Genomic DNA, 21,428 nt, shown 5'->3' with positions numbered 1-21,428 from the left:
GCATTGATATACTGAAAATGATTTATGAGCAACCTTTTCAAAGAACAATAAACATGCTCACGGGGGGATTTCTTTATATGAGCATTCTATTTTAGAACATTCATCATGTTCCACTTTCATTTTCTGTGGTAATTCTTAAAAAAGATCTGAGAGGCTGAGTTTTTTTTCCTTAATCTGATTCAGATTAAGCCCATTTGCTTATATTTGCCCATTTGCCATTTATTCTGCCTCTATCCCTCCCTCAAGAAGCATCTTACATGTCTGCCATCCCACTACTGAAGCTGAACTTGTACGGCCTTCTCATTTCACCTGTTTCAGCTTGAGGGCCAGAAACTTGTTTCCAGATAAAGGCTAGGATGTTCAAGATGTTGCTGAAATCTTTCTCTCTCTCCCTCCCCTCTTGCCCCACCCCTTTCTTCCTTACTGTTTTTTTTCCCATGCCTGTGTGGAATTGTGATGCATGCACAATCCTAACATACAGTGCTTCTCTTAGGAAAGCTCCAACAATGATTGCTGTGATGGTTGTGGGTTGCCTCTTCGCCTCCTGTTCATTGGTTTTGCTCACCTTCTTGTACTGTCGTGGCAAGAAGATTCGGAAGAAGAGAGCCATGCGCAGATACTTAGAGAGAGGGGAGGTAAGATGATACATCTGGGATATGTTTGAGAATCACAAGTAACCAGTCAGATTTGGCCATATGGTAGGAAGGGGGCAGGGGTGAAATCTACTTACTTTCCTTACCGGTTCGGAAATGCACGCGCCATGCATGCGCAGAAGGTAAAAAACACATTACTTCCTGGTTAAAACCAGGAAGTAATGACACCTGGGTGGGTGGGCGGAGCTTTGCTCCACCATCGTTCCCGGATCGCCGAACCACCGGCCAAGATTGCGACCGGATCGGGCAATCTGGTCCAATCCGGGAGCATTTCACCCCTGGAAGTGGGAAATTTTATTTATTATTCAAGACCCGATCCTGATCTCTTTATGTTGGGTGGGGGGAGGGGCAGTCTATTAAAGCTGCACTTTTGCCTGGGAGTAAATCCAAATTAAACCCAACCAGGTTGCTTTCAAAGTATAGAACTGAACTTGGCCTGAAGTACAGCCAACTACCTTGAAATGGAAAATATCACACTAGAGAAAAATGAAGGAATATTCCATTTAGGGCTGCTCTAACATGCACTGATAATTGGAAAATATATATTTTAAAGGGTGGACTTCAGTTGCCCAGTTGGGCCTGCCATTTGACACTGTTAATACCTCCCTTCTCCCCACCTTACGGACACCCCTGGGCCCATCAGTAGCTTTTCTTGATGGAGGTAGTGGCGATGGGAGATATTGTGCCTGTGTTTGAGGATTATGAGAAATGTCTGTTCCTAAAAGAAATATCGGTACTAAAAATGCCACTGAAAAATGCTAGCATGATGGGGAAGAATTTCAGTTATTTGGTATCATCTTGGTTTCTAGAAGCTGTGCTAGAGATAATAGACGAATCCATAAAATGGATGCCGTAACAAAACAAACCATTTGTGAGATGCCTGTTGCTATCCTAGTGCTGTGATTTTTGTAGATTGAAGTGAAGCTTATTTTAAAAATCTTGAAAGTTTTGGTATATTTGAGAATAAGCAGCACTGTGCCCATAGGCACAAATGTGCCTAAGGTTCCTTGCTCTCCTGATTTTAAATATTTGTTTTAACAAAAATAAATGATTAGAAAAGTGGTTGATTGCAAAGCGAAAAATTGGCTCTTTACATCAGGGGTCTTCAACCTTGGCGAGTTTAAGTCTTGTGGACTTCAACTCCCAGAATTCTTCAGCCAGCTGACTGAGGAATTCTGGGAGTTGAAATCCACAAGTCTTAAAGTTGCCAAGGTTGAAGACCCCTATTCTACATCATATTTATAACTCTGTGTCATATTTTTACCCAGCAAAGCTTTTGAAAACCTATAAAAATCCCACTCGAATGACAACAGGCAACTTGAAAAGGCTAGTTTTTTCTTGTCACAAATGGCTGTTTTGTTATTGCATCCATTTTATAATTAGGCAGGTTTCTTGTGCTCTTAGCCCCCAAAGTTGCCCACCCCTGCCTTTTCCAAGAAGAATACCGAGAAAACAAGGAGTCCCTGACCTGTTTTTGTTTTCCCTATAAGAGTTTGGAACCTCTGGATCCCAGTGAGAAAGCCAACAAGGTCCTGGCTCGAATCTTCAAGGAGACAGAATTAAAGAAACTGAAAGTTCTAGGATCAGGCGTGTTTGGAACGGTGCACAGAGTAAGTTGGAAACCTGGAAGGAAGAGCTTCTGTTTCTGTGGGGTTAAAAATGCTCCATGCTTCTTCAAACTGCAGTGTAGCAAGGGGCAGAGAATATTGTGAAGAATAATTTGCAGCTAGACAATTATATCTAATACAACTGGGGAAGTTGGAGAATGAGATAAGTAAACCTGTTGAATGGGGTAAGACTGCACTGGATGGTTTTTGTTTCTTTATAGCCCTGCTGATTCTCTACAGCAGTGTTTCTCAACCTTGGCAACCTTAGGACATGTGGACTTCAGCTCCCAGAATTCCCCAGCCAGCCATGCATTTGAAGTTGAAGACCACACATTTTAAGGTTCCCAAGGTTGAGAAACACTGCTCTACAGCATTTTACTCATATCTGGCCTCCTCCAGGTATGGTGGAACTACAATTTCCAGAAGCTGACTAGGCATTCTGGAAATTGTTACTTACCAACACATCTAAACTGTCATGATAAATGCCTAACTATTACTTCTCCCTGACCACCCGGTCCTTCAAGGGTTAACTAACCACATATCCCATAATCCCTGTAACCACTCCTTACCTCTTGACCCCTCCTCCTGGGTACAAAAGGGCCAACCACATGTTCCACAGTTGATTCCAGATGTATACCTGAAAGAGAAAGGTACAAGGTCAGTGACCTCCAGTACCAACAGACCAACAATAAAACTACTGAAAAGAATTGGGCTATGTCTTTGAGTTATTGGGCTAGATCCAGTTTCTAACAAAATGGTAGCAGAGGTCGGTTGCCCATAACTCCAGACAATGACTGAACCCAACACCTATCCTGAAGAAGCAAACAGAGCACAGACCAGAGCTCTTACCAAGAAGATGGCTGAGAAGCTTGCAACCGAAGCCACAGCCATGGAGGAGACAGAAGCTGGAAGCGAACAGGACTCCAGCCTGGACTCACAATCAGATGAAGAGGGGCCATCCAAGGAAATCATCGCCCCGGAAGAAGAAACAGCACAGAAAATGAATAAATTCAAACTCTCCATCCTGAAACTGATGGAGGGAAACAGCAACAAAGAAAACCTCATCGCGGACCTTCAAAGCCTCTTCGAGCAACAAGAAGCAGCGATCGAGGCCCCAAAGACCACCGAGAAAGAAAAGCCAGCAAAAAAGGGTAAGCCACCCCAACCCGATGACCCTGAGCCGGCAGAATCCATCTCCGCGCCCCCTTCCCGGCGGCCATCTTGGGACGAGCACCAGCCAATGGGAAGCCAGGATTTGAATCCCTTGGCGCGAAAATGCCCGAACCCCGAAACAGACGAGGGAGACTCAGAAAGTGACTACGAAGAGCCCAACTCTGAAAGCGACCACGAAGAGATCGCAATAACAAAAAGAAAAACGCCCACCGATCTCGAGTTGCAAAAGGCAATCGAGACCATCACCGCTGCCCTAGGCTCTGTTTTCGAGCCTCCCGCGGCACTCAATAAATCGAAGAAAAATCCCGGGGGGCACAAGAAGGCCAGGACAACCAACAGAGACCAGGCAACCGAGGCACAGCCCACAAAAAACTCCGCGCGCACCAGCAACCGGCACAAAAGACCGCCCGCCTGCAGGAAAAGTCAACCGCAGGACTCGAACTCACCACCCGCTACACCGACAACGCGAGGCCCGAGGCAGAAGAGAAGGACCGGCTACTCACCAACGCCACGACACCCATCAGGCCAGTCCACGCGACCAGGGACCAGCGACCACGAGGGAGGATCAGCCGCCGCCGCCGCCATTGCCGCCGAGCCGCCGGGAGCAGGAAGTCCTCAACCTACGACCTCCGCTGCTGCCGCGCCGCCGACCCGCGAAAGTCCTCGACTTACGACCGCGTCGCCCCCTCACCTTCTGCCCTTCTTCGCCGGGGATCCGGCCATCCAGCAGTGGTGTCCACCTCAGGGAGGGATCTTCGGACCCACCGGAGGCGGGTCCAGCCTCCCACCGACGGGCCTAGGCCTAGGCCTGGGAGCTCCAGCAACAGGAACCTCACCCGATGGACTCCAGCGCGGAATGAGCTTCGCGCATGCCCAGTACCTGCCTGTAATAAGAGAAGCAAGTTACATAGATCCAAGCAAGTACAGAATGGCCACAGACATCCCAAAGCCTTATTGTGAATTTAATCACAACTTGGACCATGGACAGCTCCCCCCAGTAAGTAACCTTACTAACATTTCTGGGGCAAATTATGCCAATTTGCCAAAACTGCAGTTAGATGGGGGTAATATTATAGAGTGGAGCCAACAATTAAGAGTTGCTCTCATGAGAGAGAATGCACTGTTCCTAGCTAACAAACCTCCCCAAAAGCCCTGGTCACTGGAAATTGACTGCATTCATCACAGGGCATTTTGCATCATGTTAACCTCCATTCCATCCGCTATGTATCCATCTATTGAGGACAATCTAACTGTTTATGATATTATGCAAAAATTATGTAACCTGTTTTATAGCCAAAGCAGAGCCACCACCACTAGACTATCCAGGGAGTTCCACTCCACCAAGCATAAGGCAGGGGTCCCCATGAGTGAGCACATCTTAAAGATGAATGCTGCAAGGACAGAACTCATGCAGAGGGGGGAAATCATCACTGAAGAGAGCATGATAAGCATAATCATAAACTCTCTTGATAGCAGCTGGGACATATTCATGACCCAACTAAATAGCCTCAACATGCAATACCTCACACTAGGCTCACTGACCAGTCAGCTTGTTGCAGAGGACACCCTGAGGAGGGAACGCCAACTAGCCAAAGGGGACCCCAGACCCACAAAGAGGGTGGATTTCCAGGATAGGGCCAGGGATACCTCAGAATGTTATGCTTGTGGATCGAGGAACCACTTAAAAAAGGATTGCCCCAGGAACCATAGGGATAGGGGGCAGCACGACAGTAGAGGGGGAAGGTCACCTGAACGCAGGTACCCAAAGGAAAGAGGGCGAGGGTGGTCACCCAACCCCAGGAAACACCACGAGCGCAGAGACCACTCCAGGGAGAGTAGCTCTGGCTCCATGTACGGGATCAGGCACGATGACCCAGATGACAAACACAAGATAGAGAGAAACTCATGGCTTCTAGATTCAGGGGCCACAAGTCACACTACCTGTAACCCAGAGCTGCTAGACTCACTCACAAAAATAGACTCAGAGATAAAGGTGGCAAACCAAAGCAAGGTCAGAGTAGTGGGGAAAGGAAACGTACACATCACCCAGCTAGGGGACTTAAAGGAGGTACTGTACATACCAGAGATTCCCCACAATGTGCTAGCCATCACGAGGCTAACACGAGACACAAATATAGAAATAAAGTTTAAAGATGGAAAGGCACACTTGATCAAGCAGGGGAAAGAGATAGGAAAGGTAACCATACACGAGGGACTCCCCTACTTCACACCCAATGCAAGAGAGGAAGAAGGCATTGATACCAGCACAAACCACAGGATAGATAAGTATCCAGAAACAGAGGGGGTGCAGCAGGAGGCAGGAAGTAGCCATGAGAAGACAAGCAAGTCCGTATCTATCGGCAAGCCACTGCATGATAACTGCGCCCATCTCCTCCACAGGAGACTGGGACACATAAGCTTCCCCATTGTAAAGAAAATGACGGAATGTACCGAGGGTCTCAAAGTAAAGAACTGCGAAAACTACTTGGAGTGTTCAGTTTGTAAGCGTTCTAAGATCAAGGTTAAGGCCATCCCCAGGGGATCCAAACGAACCACGGAATACCCCTTCCAATTGGTGCATATGGACTTGGTAGGGCCAATGAAACCCTCTGTAGGACATAGGAAGCGGTTCTTCCTCACGATTGTAGATGACTACACCAGGTACGGGTATGTCTACTCCCTGAGACACAAAAATGAAGTGTTCCAAAGGTTTAAAGAATTCCACAGGAGAGTAGACATGCAACACAACATGAGAATAAGGCAAATAATGACCGATAGGGGCTCAGAGTTCATGGCCAAAGAGTTCACAAGGTGGCTGAGGGAGCAGGGCATAGCGCATTACACCTCTTCACCTTTCTCCCCCTTCCAAAATGGAGTCTCAGAGAGAAAAAACGGGGTGTTGCAAACCATGATGAGATGCGCCCTGGAGGATGCTGAGATGGGGCAGCATTTCTGGTCAGAGGCATTACACTACGCCAATTACACCCTGAATAGACTGTGGTCAAGCTCTATCAATAAGACACCATACGAGATGCTATACAACAGAAAGCCCAACATTGCTCACTTACACATATTCGGCGCCCCAGCTGATGTCCACATTCCCAGGCAGCTAAGAAGAAAGGGGGAAAAATTATCAAAAAGGTTAAGGTTCGTGGGTTACGAACCGGGCACAAAGGGCTACAGATTTGTCGACAACAATAACCGTTTTGTGGTTTCCAGATCAGCCAGTTTCCACGAAAATGCAAACTGGTCGAGGGTACACTCCAATGACATCCCAACCAATAGGGTCACGTTCGAGCATGACCAAGGGGAAAGGGAGGTCAGAGAGGTCACAGGGCACAAAGCCAACCATCGCAAGGCAAGCGTCAAAGGTTGGAAAGAAGGGCACCCCTCACTGAAGATAGATGACCTAACGGATAATGAGGCAGACAACATGCAGGAAACCGAACCAACCCCCAGCAGGCCAATCAGAGGAACCAGAAACAAGCTACCAAAGAAGTTAGAGGACTACGTTATGACCATCCACAACACCCATTTCACGCCCAGCTCATATGAAGACATCCTCGGGCTCCCCCAGGAAGAAAAAGAAAAATGGATGTCTGCCATGGAGAAGGAGATGGAAAGCCTAAGGAACCTCCAGGTATACTCACCTGCCCAAGTTCCAGGGGACAAAAAACCAATAGGAACCAAATGGGTGTTCAGGGTCAAGACATTAGAGGACAACAAGGTCCTATACAAGGCAAGACTAGTCGCGCAGGGTTTCGCCCAAAGATACCCCGAAGACTATACAGACACCTACTCGCCAACCGTCAGGGCGGAGAGCGTCAAAAGCGCCCTGGTGATAGCCACCATCCTAGGCTTGGAGGTCTTCCAGTTCGACGTGCAAACAGCGTACCTGCACGCCGAGTTGGACAAAGAAATATACGTCAAGGCGCCGCCTGGATACAACAAAGGCGAGGACCAAACCTGGCTGCTGAACAAAAGCCTGTACGGACTCAAGCAGTCAGGCAAAAGGTGGTATGACTGCCTGGCCAAGGCACTCAGATCCATGGGCTTCGAGGCCACCTCAGCCGACAAATGTTTCTTTACGAGGAGAGAAAACAACACATTCGAGGGTGTGCTCGTTTACGTGGACGACATCTTGTACATCAGCAAACACAAGGACAGATGTGACAAGTTCGCCACCGACCTGGGTAGCCACTTCTCCCTAAAGTCACTCGGGAAGATTGACAGGTACCTAGGGGTCCAAGTGATAAAAACCAACAAGGGCTTCCGCCTCTCCCAGAGAGAAAAGATCATCGAGCTGCTGTCCAAATGCAACATGTCCGAAGCAAAACCCAGCGAGACCCCCATGCAGCCTGAGTTCCTGAAGACCATGTATGAGGAATCTGAACCCTTCACAGACAACAAACTGTATAGATCAACGATAGGGTCACTGCTATACATATCCAACTGGACCAGGCCCGACATCGCCTTAGCCGTCAATCTACTGTCCAGGCATGTAAGCAAGCCCACGTTAATACACTGGAACGCCATCAAAAGACTACTCAGATACTTAAAATTCAGCGCGGATGCCCTACTCTGCCTAGAACCAGAAACATCCGAGAAACCAAAGCTAACCTGCTATGCTGACGCTGACTGGGCTGGGGACATAGGATGCAGAAAAAGCACCTCTGGCTACGTGCTACTACTCAACAATTGCCCCATCCATTGGTACACTGGAAAGCAAAAACTGGTGGCCACATCAACCACGGAAGCAGAATTTGTTTGCCTATCAAAGGCCGCAAACAATTTAGTATGGTTCGATGACCTGCTCTGCGACATCTGGGCTGAACCCTCATATCCAATAGTTATCCACGAAGACAACAAAGCAGCAATAGAGATCTCTAGGGCCGATGCCATAGGTCAGCGTTCTAGACACATTGACATTAAATACAAACACGTCAGGCAGTTTTCAGAGATAGGATTCATTAGAGCAGTACACTGTGACACAGAGGAGCAAACAGCAGATATTCTCACTAAACCCCTACCACATAAACAACATGCTTACCTAATGTCAAAAATGCGTGTTTGCTTGTAATTCATGTCTGTACTTGTGTATTTCCTGTATGTGCGCATACATTACCCCTGGTATCCAGTTAGGCATTTAGAGGGGGTTTTGTCATGATAAATGCCTAACTATTACTTCTCCCTGACCACCCGGTCCTTCAAGGGTTAACTAACCACATATCCCATAATCCCTGTAACCACTCCTTACCTCTTGACCCCTCCTCCTGGGTACAAAAGGGCCAACCACATGTTCCACAGTTGATTCCAGATGTATACCTGAAAGAGAAAGGTACAAGGTCAGTGACCTCCAGTACCAACAGACCAACAATAAAACTACTGAAAAGAATTGGGCTATGTCTTTGAGTTATTGGGCTAGATCCAGTTTCTAACATAAACATTAAGCGCTCTTGAAAAATGAACCAGTTCCTTTCAGAGGAAGGGCTAGATCTTCCATTCTAAACTAGTTGCTTCTCTTCCTAATATTTTTCAAAGAAGAAGTCAGAAGTGATACCTCTTGCCTTGTTTATTGTCACTTTTCATTCAGCAGCTGGCTCTAGAAAGCTGTGAAAACAAGGTGGCCCCTGGAATGTCCTCTACTCTATGGTGAGGGAAAGAGGCTAGTGTACCAACAATCATAGAGCTGCAAGGGGCCATTTAGGCCACCAAGACTAACCCCTGCTCTATGCAGCATCCAAAACAGATGGCTGGCTATATTCCATTTGAACGCCCCCAGTGAATTAGAAGCTACCACATCCTGCATAATTGGTTCTACTGTCAAACTGCTCTTATTATAGTGATTTTTATCTAATATTTATATAACCTAAATTCTGTGTCCTGAACCCTGGAATTAGAGTATAGATAGAATACTTCTAGGTATTTGAAGGGGGAAATGATTAAGGGGGCAATGCTGTCATAGTTCTCCTCAACCATTTTTTTTAAGGCTAAGCATACCAAACAACTTCAGTATCTCTTCATAGGACTTCTCCCCTGATCATCTCAACTGCTCCTCTATGAATCTCTTCCAATTTCTCTGCCAACTTCTTCAAGTGCAGTGCCCAGTTCTAAATCTGTTTTTGAGTTGTGGTCGGATCAAAGCAGAATAAAAAAGGAATGATTGGTTTCCATGATTTGGTTGAAATGCTTTTGTCGCTGCAGCCTAAAACTGCAGTTGCTTTGCTTAGCAGCTAAATCTCACTACTGTCTTACATTTAGTTTATGATCAGCTACAGTTCACGAGTACTTTATCAAGTCAAGCATCCTTCATTTTCTACATTTGCTTTCTGTTTCCTAAGTAACATTGCATTTGTCTCTCTTAAACAGAGAAGTGACTCAGCTCAATATGCTGTGGGGTATTATATAAAGAGCACCCCTGACTTTCCGCTTTGGCTAAAATGGAGTGATTAAAAATTCTGATGATGGGCAAATCGGAGCTATCGCTGCTCCTTGGTTAAAAGTTTAGACTAATGGGATCCTCTGTTTCTTGTTTTGTCTGAAAAGAGAAGCAGATAGGAAAAATTTCACCTGGAGTTTGCTGAACGACACACTGGATAAGATAGATAAGATAGATAAGAACTTAGTGATTCCTCAACATTTATTGTTTTATGCATGGTTCCTCATTTTAAACAATTACTCATCCCCAGTTTTTCTTCTTTCTAGGGGGTCTGGATTCCAGAAGGAGACTCTATTAAGATCCCTGTAAGCATCAAAGTTATCCAGGATCCAAGTGGTCGACAGTCCTTCCATGCTGTAACTGATGTAAGTGCCACATAGATCACAGGCAGAGAAGGCGCGATTGGCCTCCACAAATTCCTTCTCGTGCACAGGCAGGCAGACAAGAAATTAATAAGATCATTATCTACTGATAAATTTCTGGGTAAAGTGCAGTAAATGTCAAAAGGCATCGGATTTCCTGTTTTTCAACCTGCAAGGAAATCATCTTCAGTGCAGTTGATCTGGATATGAATTGCTTGCTTTTGACTGAATATTTATTCAACTTTGCTGGTCACTTTTAATTGTGATGGAATTGCTAATACTGATATGGTGAACTTCATCCCTGAGCAGCTGTTTTTTTTTTAATTGTACACCTCAGTGTTTCTGTAAGACTGAAGACTTTGCATCTGTAATTACTGATTACGGCCCTCATAATAATTCTCTTTGTAGTCCTAATCAGAAACATTTAACATGGAAAAGGGAGAGGAGTGTCAAACATAAATTGTTATTTATCCCACCTTTTAAATATATATTTCAAGGTGTGTGAACTTATCTAATGTTTCCGCCTCTTATTTTCTCTACAACCACCCAATTCAGTGTCAGCTGCGAGCAAAGCTTTACCCTGATGCTACCTTTATTTTTCTTTTGTGCAGCACATGCTAGCTATCGGTAGCCTGGATCATGCATATATTGTCCGTCTCTTGGGCATCTGCATTGGCTCCCAGCTGCAACTTGTCACCCAGCTTCTACCATTGGGCTCCTTGCTGGAGTATGTTCGCAAAAACAGGGATGCCATTGGCCCTCAGCTGATGCTCAACTGGTGTGTCCAGATTGCCAAGGTAGGTTTTGTACAAGAACAGCTGGAATCCTTTTCTGGGTCAGTTAGGATCTCCCATTGTTTGAGGGAAAGAATGCCTTCTATTCTACTTCTGGCATATCCTAATTCAGGAATTGAGGAATCTTCTCTAGTATAATATGAGATATACACCAGGGCCACCTGCAGGATAGATGAACTGCAAAACTTTAAGGACACAGGATATTTTGTAGGAGTACAATTACATTTTCACTGTCATAAGTGGAGTTGGAGAAACATCCTTGAAATACATTTTTATATTCCGTTTAATTTACCTCACAGTTATGCATGTGTAAAAGGGTGTTGTTCTTGGTTGCTCTTTTGACTCATTCAGGGCAGCCACATGCCTAAACAGATCTAATCTAACATGAACTAAGTGTACATCCTAAAACTTATTTTTTTAAAATGATGTAATATATTTTTATAAGTTCCACAAATGTTCAACCGCCTTCAATTTTTGCTCTTTCCCAACACATTCTTGGATGGCCTCACAGATGAGAGTTCTAACAGATCCCAGGATCTGCAGTCTTTTCAAAACTCACAGTCAATTGAAGAGATAGGGCATGAAATGAAATAATTGGTTTATATTAGGATGAGCTGAGCTAACATGTAAGGGCAGGGTTAGCATAGAATATTATGAATCAGATGCTCCAACCATAATGAGTCCAACTGTCTTGAGCTTTGGAATACAGTCATTCATAAGAAGACTGATTTTATCATGCATGGTGGACTTGTGAAAAAGCAAAAAAACAAAATCCAGATAGAAATCATAGGTGATACAAAGAATTCTAAAGTTTAATAATCAGCTGAAACCAGAACTATTCTAACTTGGGATTTATAGATAACCAATTAGAAAAGACTAACGGAAGTTTGGTTTTGTATATGGTAACTGCTTCAAGACTTCTATATGCATGAAGATGGGAAAGTAATGAAATACCTATAATACAGGAATGGGATGTAAAGTTGATGGAATTCATGGAAATGGCAAAATCGATATCTCCTTCTTAATATTCAGGGTATGTACTATCTGGAAGAACATCGCATGGTACATCGCAACCTGGCTGCCCGTAACGTTTTGGTTAAATCCCCTAGTCAAGTACAAGTGGCAGATTTTGGCATTGCTGATTTGCTCTACCCAGATGATAAGAAATACTTCTACAATGAAATTAAGGTTAGTACCTCTTTCAAGGAAAGAGAAAGGAAGGAAGGAAGGAAGGAAGGGAGAGAAAGGGAGAGAAAGATAGATAGATAGATAGATAGATAGATAGATAGATAGATAGATAGATACATACATACATACATACATACATACATACATACAGTAGATGAATGGATGGATTTGTATGTGTGTGAGAGCACTTCCACATGAGTGTTTTGTACCAATTTAAATACAGCTGTAGATATTCCTGATTTCACAATCAGACATTGGGGAGAAAAGTTCATTATTTGTACCTCTGCACTTGGTCATTGAAACTGGAGCAAAGCTATCTTTATATTCCAAGTGGCGATTTTTGTTGCTCCACAAGCAGTCAGATGGGTCAGGACACCAATTGAATGGTGCTCTTCTCACACTCTTGGTTGGCTGAAAGATTCATGATTGAATACATGACATGTCAAGGTTTTATTACCAAGGAGTTTTGAACTACAATTCGACAAAAATATATCCTTTAAGATTTAAAGTACTACTTTATTTCAAAAGTTCCAAGGGAAAGGGAATCACATTGCTCAACCCACGAAGAAACTTCTACCAGTGTTTCCATGTATGTGTATCTACAGGTAGATCAAATTTGTTCTTAGAATGTTCCTTTTTTTATGTTTTTCAGACACCAATAAAGTGGATGGCTTTGGAGAGTATACACTTTGGAAAATATACACACCAAAGTGATGTGTGGAGTTATGGTATGTGTCTGATTGTTCCATCTATTAAGAATTTGACTGCAGCTACTCAATCTTGATTACTGTTGTAAGTTTCCAGAAATCAAGACATTTTTAGGGATCCTTGGTGCTCTGATGATGTTACCTAGTTTGGTAATGAAACGTCTGCAAGAAAACAGTCAAGATCAGAAGGCACCAAGGACCCCTCATTTCATCCCTGAGCTACAGATATTTTACTCTTATTGGTACTTTTGTTTTACTTGATCTTGCTTAGTTATAGCTTGGTTTACTTTCTTGAACTTCATATTCATCTCTAATGACAAAACAAGCATTTCAAGACAGAGAGACAAATTCGGGCTTTGAAATATTACATTTAAAGATTGAATTTAAAGATGTCAGTTGAAGATCTTTTCGAACTGAATCTTAAAATAAATGTGTTGAACTAAATTGAAGTGAATGCTATCGAATTGACTAGTTTAATCAAATTAGCTCAATCAGACGATTTTATTTACTTATTTTTATTTACTTAATTATAAAATTTATTTGCCGCCCATCTCATATCCAATGACTGGGCAGTTTACAACATCAAAACATTAGAAGACCTTATAGGTAGTCCTCAACTTACAACAGTTCATTTAGTGACCATTCGAAGATACAATGGCACTGAAAAAAGTGACTTATGACCATTTTTCACACTTACAACTGTTGCAACATCCCTGTGGTCATCTGGTAAAAATTCAGATGCTTGGTAACTGACTCAAATTTATGACGGTTGCCATGTCCCGGGGTGATGTGACCACCTTTTGCGACCTTCTGACAAGCAAAGTGAATGGGGAAACCAGATTCACTTAACAATCATGTTACTAACTTAACAACTGCAGTGATTCACTTAACAACAGTGGCAAGACAGGTTGTAAAATAGGGCAAAATTCATTTAATAAATGTTTCGCTTAGCAACAGAAGTTTTGGGCTCAAGGTTGACTCAGCCTTCCATCCTTTCTAAGGTAGGTTAAATGAGGACCCAGTTTGTGGGGGCAATAAGCTGACTTTGTATAAATATACAAAAGTATGAAGGCTATTGCTTATTGCTTAACGCACTGTAAGCCGCCCTGAGTCTCCGGAGAAGGGCGGCATATAAATCAAATTAAAAAAAAAAAAAAATTATGGTCGTAAGTCAAGAACTACCTATATAATCGTCAATTGCAAAAATGACACAGCAGATAAAATCATTAACACAAGATGGAAAAGAGAGAGCCGGACTAGACATGGGGAAGTAGGAAGGAGATTAAGTTTTCATTAGTCAATCTCCTCCTGTACGAAGCTCCCCAATTGGGTCCTGAAGCCGTCTGGCAGAGTCAGATTTTAAGGCTTTTACGAAAAGTCAGAAGGTTGGGAGTCAATTTATTTATTTTATTTATTTATTGGTTCGATTTATATGCCGCCCTTCTCCAGAGACTCAGGGCAGCTTACAATGCGTTAAGCAATAGCCTTCATACTTTTGTATATTTTATACAAAGTCAGCTTATTGCCCCCACAAACCGGGTCCTCATTTTACCTACCTCGAAAGGATGGAAGGCTGAGTCAACCTTGAGCCTGGTGAGATTTGAACTTGCAGTAATTGCAGGTAGCTGGTGCTATTTAACAGCACTTTAGTCTGCTGAGCCACCAAGGCTCTTTCTTGGTTTCACCTCAGGAGATGGAATGTTCCAGAGAGCAGGAGCCATGGCAGAGAAAGCTCTTCTCTTGGATCCCGCTAGCCAAAATTCTTTGGCTGACAGGATCTGCAGTGTGCCCCCTCTGCCAGCAAGGGTGGGGCAGGCTAGTCCCATCGGGGTGAGACAAGTAGCCTGGATCCCATGCCATGCAGGGCTTTATAGGTGATGAGCGATACCTTGAATTGCACCCGGAAGCAAACAGGCAAACCAGTGCAGCTCGCGAATAACACGGACCATTCTAGAGGCCCTAAGCACTGCCCATGCCACCACCGCAGTCTGTGCCAGCTATAGCTTCCGAACGCTCTTCAGATTTCATGGTTTGAACTGACTCATGTTGTTGAATTATTTAAATCAAATCAAGGGTGATTCCCAACAGCCATAGTAGACCTGCCTTCATTATGCTTTAAGATACTTTGAGATCTTTGGTGAAGTGATCCTCCAGTAAGAACTCAGAGATACTCTAAATATTTTTATCAGTAATCATCAGCTTAAGAACTGTGAAGTGCTTGTCCTCCTCCTGCATGGGGAAAAGGGATCTATAGTCTATAATTTTCCTCCTTCCAGGTCAAAACATGCAGTAAATGAGAAGAAAGCAGGAACAATCTGCCCACACTCTTGGCAACTGTTTTGGTCCCCCTGACAACATTCCTCTTGCTTTTTAGGAATCTTTGTGCTAAGTTATTAAGAACTGCTGCTTGCTGAATAGTGGTTCCCCACTCACGGGCAATACAGATAGTCCTCGACTTACGACCACAATTGAGCCCAACATTTCTATTGCTAAAATTTGTTAAGTGACTTTTGCCCCATTTTGTGACCTTTCTTGCCACAGTTGGTAAGTGAATCATTGCAGTTCTTTAAGTTAGTAACACGGTTGTTAAGGGAATCTGACTTTGCTTGTCAGAAGGTCGCAAAAGGGGAGATCACATGACCCCGGGACACTGCAACTGTCATAAATATCAGTCAGTTGCCAAGCATCTGAGTTTGGATCACATGGCCATGGGGATGCTACAATGGTTGTAAGCGTGAAAAACAGTCATAAGTCACTTTTTTCAGTGCCGTTGTCACTTGGAATGGTCACTAAATGAACTATTGTAAGTCAAGGACTACCTGTAATCAGCTCTGCTTCTGAGGTTGTGGAGGTCTTCTGGCTTAGACAGAAGAACTGTCTACATACAATGTTGGGGGTGCCAGGAGACTTTCTCGTTTCATGTTCTAAAGCAGGGGTCTCCAACCTTGGCAACTTTAAGACTTGTGGACTTCAACTCCCAGAATTCCTCAGCCAGCTTTGCTGCTGAGGAATTCTGGGAGTTGAAGTCCACAAGTCTTAAAGTTGCCAAGGTTGGAGAGCCCTGTTCTAAAGTTTAAAAAGGCTTTCTAACCTAGGGGTTCCATGGATAGATTTGAGGAGAGTTGTGAACTTCGATGGAAAAAATTAGAACTCTGTTTACTCATATATTACAGGTAGCTGTTCAGCTAACCATGCAACATCTAGTCTGACCTATCCACTCACATTTTTCACCCTAACAGGAGTTACATTGTGGGAGATGATGACCTTTGGAGGCGAACCTTATGCTGGAATCCACCTTTCAGAAGTTCCTGACCTACTGGAAAAGGGAGAACGCCTCTCACAACCCCAGATCTGCACCATTGATGTCTACATGGTGATGGTAAAATGTATGTATATATATATTTTATACTCCTGCTTCACTAACACCTTCTAAAATAGGGGTGTCAAACTGGCAGCTTGTGGGCCAGATGCATCACATGCAGGCCACGCCCACCCCGGCTCCACAAAGGCAAAAAAAAATAAAATTGTGATATATTGTGATACGTCACGTGACACAATCAAGTTTGACACCCGTGTTTGAAAATAATGTTCATTCATTAACTAATCAAGAAACCATAGGCTTTATGATGTTACCCTAAACCAGGGATCGGCAACCTTAAACACTCAAAGAGCCACAAAAGTCCTAACCGGAAGCCCCCCATTGAATTATGGAGCCGACCGTAAGTCCTGTTCCCCCCACTATAGAGTCTCCTCCTAGCGTGGCGTCCTTTTTCCTCTGCCGACCAGAAGTCCAGTTCCCCCACCATAGAATCTCCTCCTAGAGTGGCATCCTTTTTCCTCTACCTGTCCTAACTGAAAGTCCTATCAATTGTGGAGCCGACCAGAGACAGGGAGCCGCAGCAGGGGGTTGCTGACCCCTGCCCTAAACCCAGGGTGGAGATCTATGGCCCTTTTGCCCAAAAGTGCTTTTTTCAAGAGGCAACTGGACTTTCTGTTTTTTCTTTGAAGATGTTTTGCTTCTCATTCAAGAAGCTTCTTCAGCTCTGGGACAACCATGACATGAATGACTGAGAATCTCCATAGACATATGGCCCTTTTATGACCTGTGGAGTTCAGCTCCCATTATTCTTGAGCCAGCATTGAAGTCCACAAGTCATAAAGGGACCATAGTTCCCCCACCTCTGTTCTAAACTATAGGAGATGTGGTATTTGGTGCTTATTTGAATTTTTTTTTTTACCTTTTCTAACCTTACAGGCTGGATGATTGATGAGAACATTCGTCCCACCTTCAAAGAGCTAGCCAATGAGTTCACACGAATGGCCCGTGACCCTCCTCGCTACCTAGTGATTAAGGTCAGTTGTTGTTGAATTCCTTTCCCAGCTAAAATTACACATTAAACCAATGGGGACCTTACAGGTGTTAAATACTCAACGGTTTGGTTAAGCATGCGTTTGTTACATCCATGAGATGTCCTCATGCTTTTCTTCTGCAGTCCTAGTTGGTCAGTAGTTACATCTTGCTTATTAGACAGCACCTGGTCATGTTTCACTTTTCCAAGATAGGCAAATGGAAAGATAGTTTGTGTGAGACGTAGGCAGGAAGTTGGGTGCGGCATGGTGGGACTTATAAAAAAATAAAACTTTTCCTTAAAGGAAATACACTGTTGCATAATAAAACATTTCCTATGTCAGTTACCTTACCAGAAAGTGGCTATGTCCCAGTAATCAGAGCAGTCTCATAAGTTTTCATCTCATAGCTGAGCCCTTTGGCATGGCATGAGAGGCCTTTAAAATCCCAAGGCTCACCACGGAACCTGCTTGAAACACAGGTGTGATTCCATAGTACAGTGATGGCTAATCTTTTTGCCATCGTGTGCCAAAAGTGCGTGCCCACACCCATAATTCTATGCGCCCCGCCCCCATCCATGTGTGCACGATCCCCCCCCCCCCATGCTTCCTCCACTTTTGGCATGTGATGGCACAGTGGGCCCGGTAGGCCCATTTTTCGCCCTCCCCAGGCCTTTTTAGGAGCCTGGGGAGGCTGGAAACAGCCTGTTTGCCAACTTCCAGTGGGCCCAGAAGGCCCAAAAATCAGCTGACCGGCGTGCATATGTTCACCAGAGCTGAGCTCGCGTTCCCACCAATATGGCTCTGCGTGCCACCTGTGGCACGCGTGCCATAGGTTCACAATCACAGCCATAGTATATTGCTTGATATAGTAAGACAGGGGTGTTGAACTCATGGTGTCACATTGTCGTCACGTGACGTATCGTGACTTCCCCCCCCTTTGCTAAATCGAGGTAGGTGTGGCCAGTGTGAGACGCATCTGGCCCACAGGCCACAAGTTTGACATCCCTTAGTAGGAGAGAAGGTAATTTTGGTTGTAGTTCACCCCTATGCAGTTTGGATCTTCTCTCTCATCGTGCCTGGATGTTATAGAAAGCAAGACCTGAAGGGAGCGTGGAATGGACGTCCAGGATAACTGGAGGCCTATTCCTTCCCTTTCTTCAGTTCTACACAGAGGCCTCTTATCCTGAGATGAAATGTTCTGTTCTCACGATGTTCCTCTCAGTGATGTTTAATGACAATCCTCAACCAGCTGTATTAAGATGTTTGAAATAATGTTAAAAGGCAATTCTTGGCCTTCCCCACAGAGAGAAAGCGGGACGTTATCTCCAGTAGAGCCACCTTCACTCAGCGAAAAGGAATTAGATGAGATGGAGACACTGGAAATGGAATCTGAGTTAGAGGAGGAGGAACTTCACAATCTTTTTGCCTCTCGGCAGTGGGTGGACTCCACGCGGGTAAGAAGGTTCTCCCTTACCATAGTCTGTGTGACCCTGCTCCTCACGGCTACTTTAGAACAGAATCGGAAAGTTGGGGCTGAAGCTGTAGAATGATTTATTAGATTTACACTTAGACTATCACAAATGTATATCCGTACTGTTTGGGACAAGTGAGATTTCTGACATTGGGCGATTAATTAGAGGACCACGCCAGAAGGCTCTGTTTTACTTGGGAGAACACTGGCCTTTCAGTGTTCTGCTTCTCTATCTCAGGAGTCCCCAATGCCCGGTCCATGGACTGGCACCTGTCCGTGGCATGCCAGAAACTGGTCCATGCAAACAAGCAAAGCCCCATCCGTGGGATGCAGGCAGCACATGAAACCACGCCCCTTCCAGTCTGTGGAAAAAAAACTCAATGGAATGGGTCCCTGGTGCCCAAAAGGTTGAGGGCTGCTGCTCTAGCTTATTGGAAGAGGCTTTGCTTTCAATACTACCTTATTAGAGTCAAATTGGTTAGAATGCAGTATTGCAGGCTAATTCTGCCAACTGCCAGGAGTTCGATCTTCATCAGCTCAAGGTTGACTCAGCCTTCCATCCTTCTGAGGTTGGTAAAATGAGGAGCCAGATTGTTGGGGGCAATAGGCTGACTTTGTAAACCGCTTAGAGAGGACTATAAAGCATTGTGAAGTGGTATATAAGTCTAAGTGCTATTGCTATTACCTTTATTTCTCCCACTTAAAAAACAGACAAATGTAAGATGGCCTAATACACAGCAAAATGTCCAGAGGCAACCTAGGGAAAGGCGGGAAGAGCTGTAACTGATCCTATCAGGTCTTCAATGAGGAACTGGGGCTCTCTGGAAACTGCCAGAGAGTCAACCTGGATCCTCAGCAGAGTGTTAGCCTGGAGACCGGTGCAGCTGGAGGAGCTGCTGCTAGACTCCCTTTGCTGCTGAGGTTTAAGAGTGGGCTTCCAGTCGGTGCAATCCCAGAGAATGGAACATGCAGTATTCCTCTTCCTCTGCACTTCCTACAGCCTCTACCAACTAGAGTTTGGTAACTGCGTTCCTCAGGGGAGAATGTACAGATGTAGGATTAAGACGCATTTGTAAACAAAGGTTAACAAATGTTAATTCTTGTCTCATTATATGATATTATAATTGAAAACCTTCATTGAAAGCAGATTAAAACCATTCTATGTATATATTAAGGGGGAAAAAACCACAATTGATATTCAACACTGAGTGTTTCTTTTTTCAAACAAATCTACTCCAGCCTCCAAATCTTCTGAACTCCTCTGCTGGATACATCCCCATGAATCAAAGCAGCCTCAGTGGAAGTCGGCAGGTACGGATTTCTTCTAAGTTTGTACAGAGAAAAAAAGCTGGAGTATAATAAGCCGCTATAGGTCCACCACTAATAGGGGGGGGGAGGGAGGCAGTGAATTAGGAGGGTGTTATTATTGGTGGCGGGAAAGGGAAAGCCTTAATGCTCTTCAGAAAACTTATCTTAGCTTTTCCTAATGCATCTCTAAGTGAGTCGCACTATTATTTCCAGATAGTGCAAGTATTGGGTTATGGTAATAAGGAAATATGGGAGCTTTGCTCCAAAATATCTGGATTGTGCCAGGTTGGAGAATGCTACGTTAGAAGGTCTGGTGTCTACTATTAAAGAAGCTCAGGTAGAGACCTTCCAGATAAAGGCTATCCCCCACTTGGCTATTCCTCATAATTTGTGACTTCTGAATGTCACTAGCCATGTATTTGTACGTGTTAGGCCCTTGACAAATTTCCTGATTTTTAGTTTCTGAGCTTCTGATGGACTACCATTGACAACCAAAGGTCTCAGACTTCTTGGGTGGTTCCAAATTGGGCAGGTCTACTGTAGAGCATGACTGAATAACTCTGTATGTTTAAAACTTTGGGACAGCATTGTCCAACCTAGATATCCTCTGAATGTGTGGAATTCAACTTCCAGAATTCTCATCCATGACGAAGCGGGCTATAGAATTTTGGAAATAGTCATTTGTAGGGTATCATTACCGCTTCTAGTAATCAGAGAAAATGGGAGCCTTTCGGGCCTCAGTAAATCTTTTATCATTATCTGATTTCTGACCCCTTTTGGATCCAGGGAATGGGTCTCGGCTCCCGGCAGACTTTGCGCATAAGGCAGGAATCGATGGGCCGTACTATATCGGAGTCCTCTGAAGGACGAGGCACAACCTCAGATTATGACCTCACGGAGGATCTGTCACTGTCTGGAAGCTTATGTCGCAGCCTGCAATCCCGGGGAGACAGCGCTTACCTCTCTCAGCGGGAAAGTCTCATGCTGCCCGTTGGCAATGCTGACGGAGAGGAGGATGCCAACGGCTACGTTATGCCAGATCGAAATGGCAGAGGTAAATGGCCCTGCAGGGAAATGAGAAGTAGTTCATGCCCTTCTCCTCTATAAAGAATTGGATGTACCCATACCATGATGGAGAAACCAGGGTTATTATCTGATCTGCCCTATAGAGATAGGGTAGAGTGCAACCCTGCTTTCACACAAGGCAACACTAGACAGTCTCCATAGATTCTCTCCCCCCCCCCTTCCATTGTTCCTAGAAGCAGAATGGTCTACAGTGCTGAATTCACTTACTGCACAGTTTTTATCCGAATTTCAGGGGGATTCTTGTCTCAACCTTAGCAATGGTTGTTTCTTGTTCCAGGTGACCACAGAAT

General features: G+C 44.4%; 1 protein-coding gene across 1 annotated transcript in view; it reads left to right on the top strand.

The window, feature by feature from the left end:
- ERBB3 (erb-b2 receptor tyrosine kinase 3) overlaps positions 1-21,428 on the top strand; it is a 54,068-nt gene that overhangs the window by 30,259 nt on the left and 2,381 nt on the right. Inside the window, exons 16-26 of the mRNA XM_070937743.1 lie at positions 494-635; positions 2,144-2,263; positions 10,139-10,237; positions 10,846-11,031; positions 12,061-12,216; positions 12,869-12,944; positions 16,163-16,309; positions 17,179-17,276; positions 18,578-18,727; positions 19,984-20,055; positions 20,839-21,106. Coding sequence (XP_070793844.1) covers positions 494-635; positions 2,144-2,263; positions 10,139-10,237; positions 10,846-11,031; positions 12,061-12,216; positions 12,869-12,944; positions 16,163-16,309; positions 17,179-17,276; positions 18,578-18,727; positions 19,984-20,055; positions 20,839-21,106 — 1,514 coding nt within the window. The remainder of the gene's footprint in view (positions 1-493; positions 636-2,143; positions 2,264-10,138; positions 10,238-10,845; positions 11,032-12,060; positions 12,217-12,868; positions 12,945-16,162; positions 16,310-17,178; positions 17,277-18,577; positions 18,728-19,983; positions 20,056-20,838; positions 21,107-21,428) is intronic.

The sequence above is a fragment of the Pituophis catenifer genome, unplaced genomic scaffold (assembly GCF_029215685.1).
Source record: "Pituophis catenifer annectens isolate HBS135680 unplaced genomic scaffold, rPitCat1.0.hap2 SCAF_2, whole genome shotgun sequence".
NCBI classification, from domain to species: Eukaryota; Metazoa; Chordata; class Lepidosauria; order Squamata; family Colubridae; genus Pituophis; species Pituophis catenifer.
The sequence above is the reverse complement of the archived record's forward strand: the minus strand, read 5'-3'. Positions and strand labels throughout refer to the sequence as shown.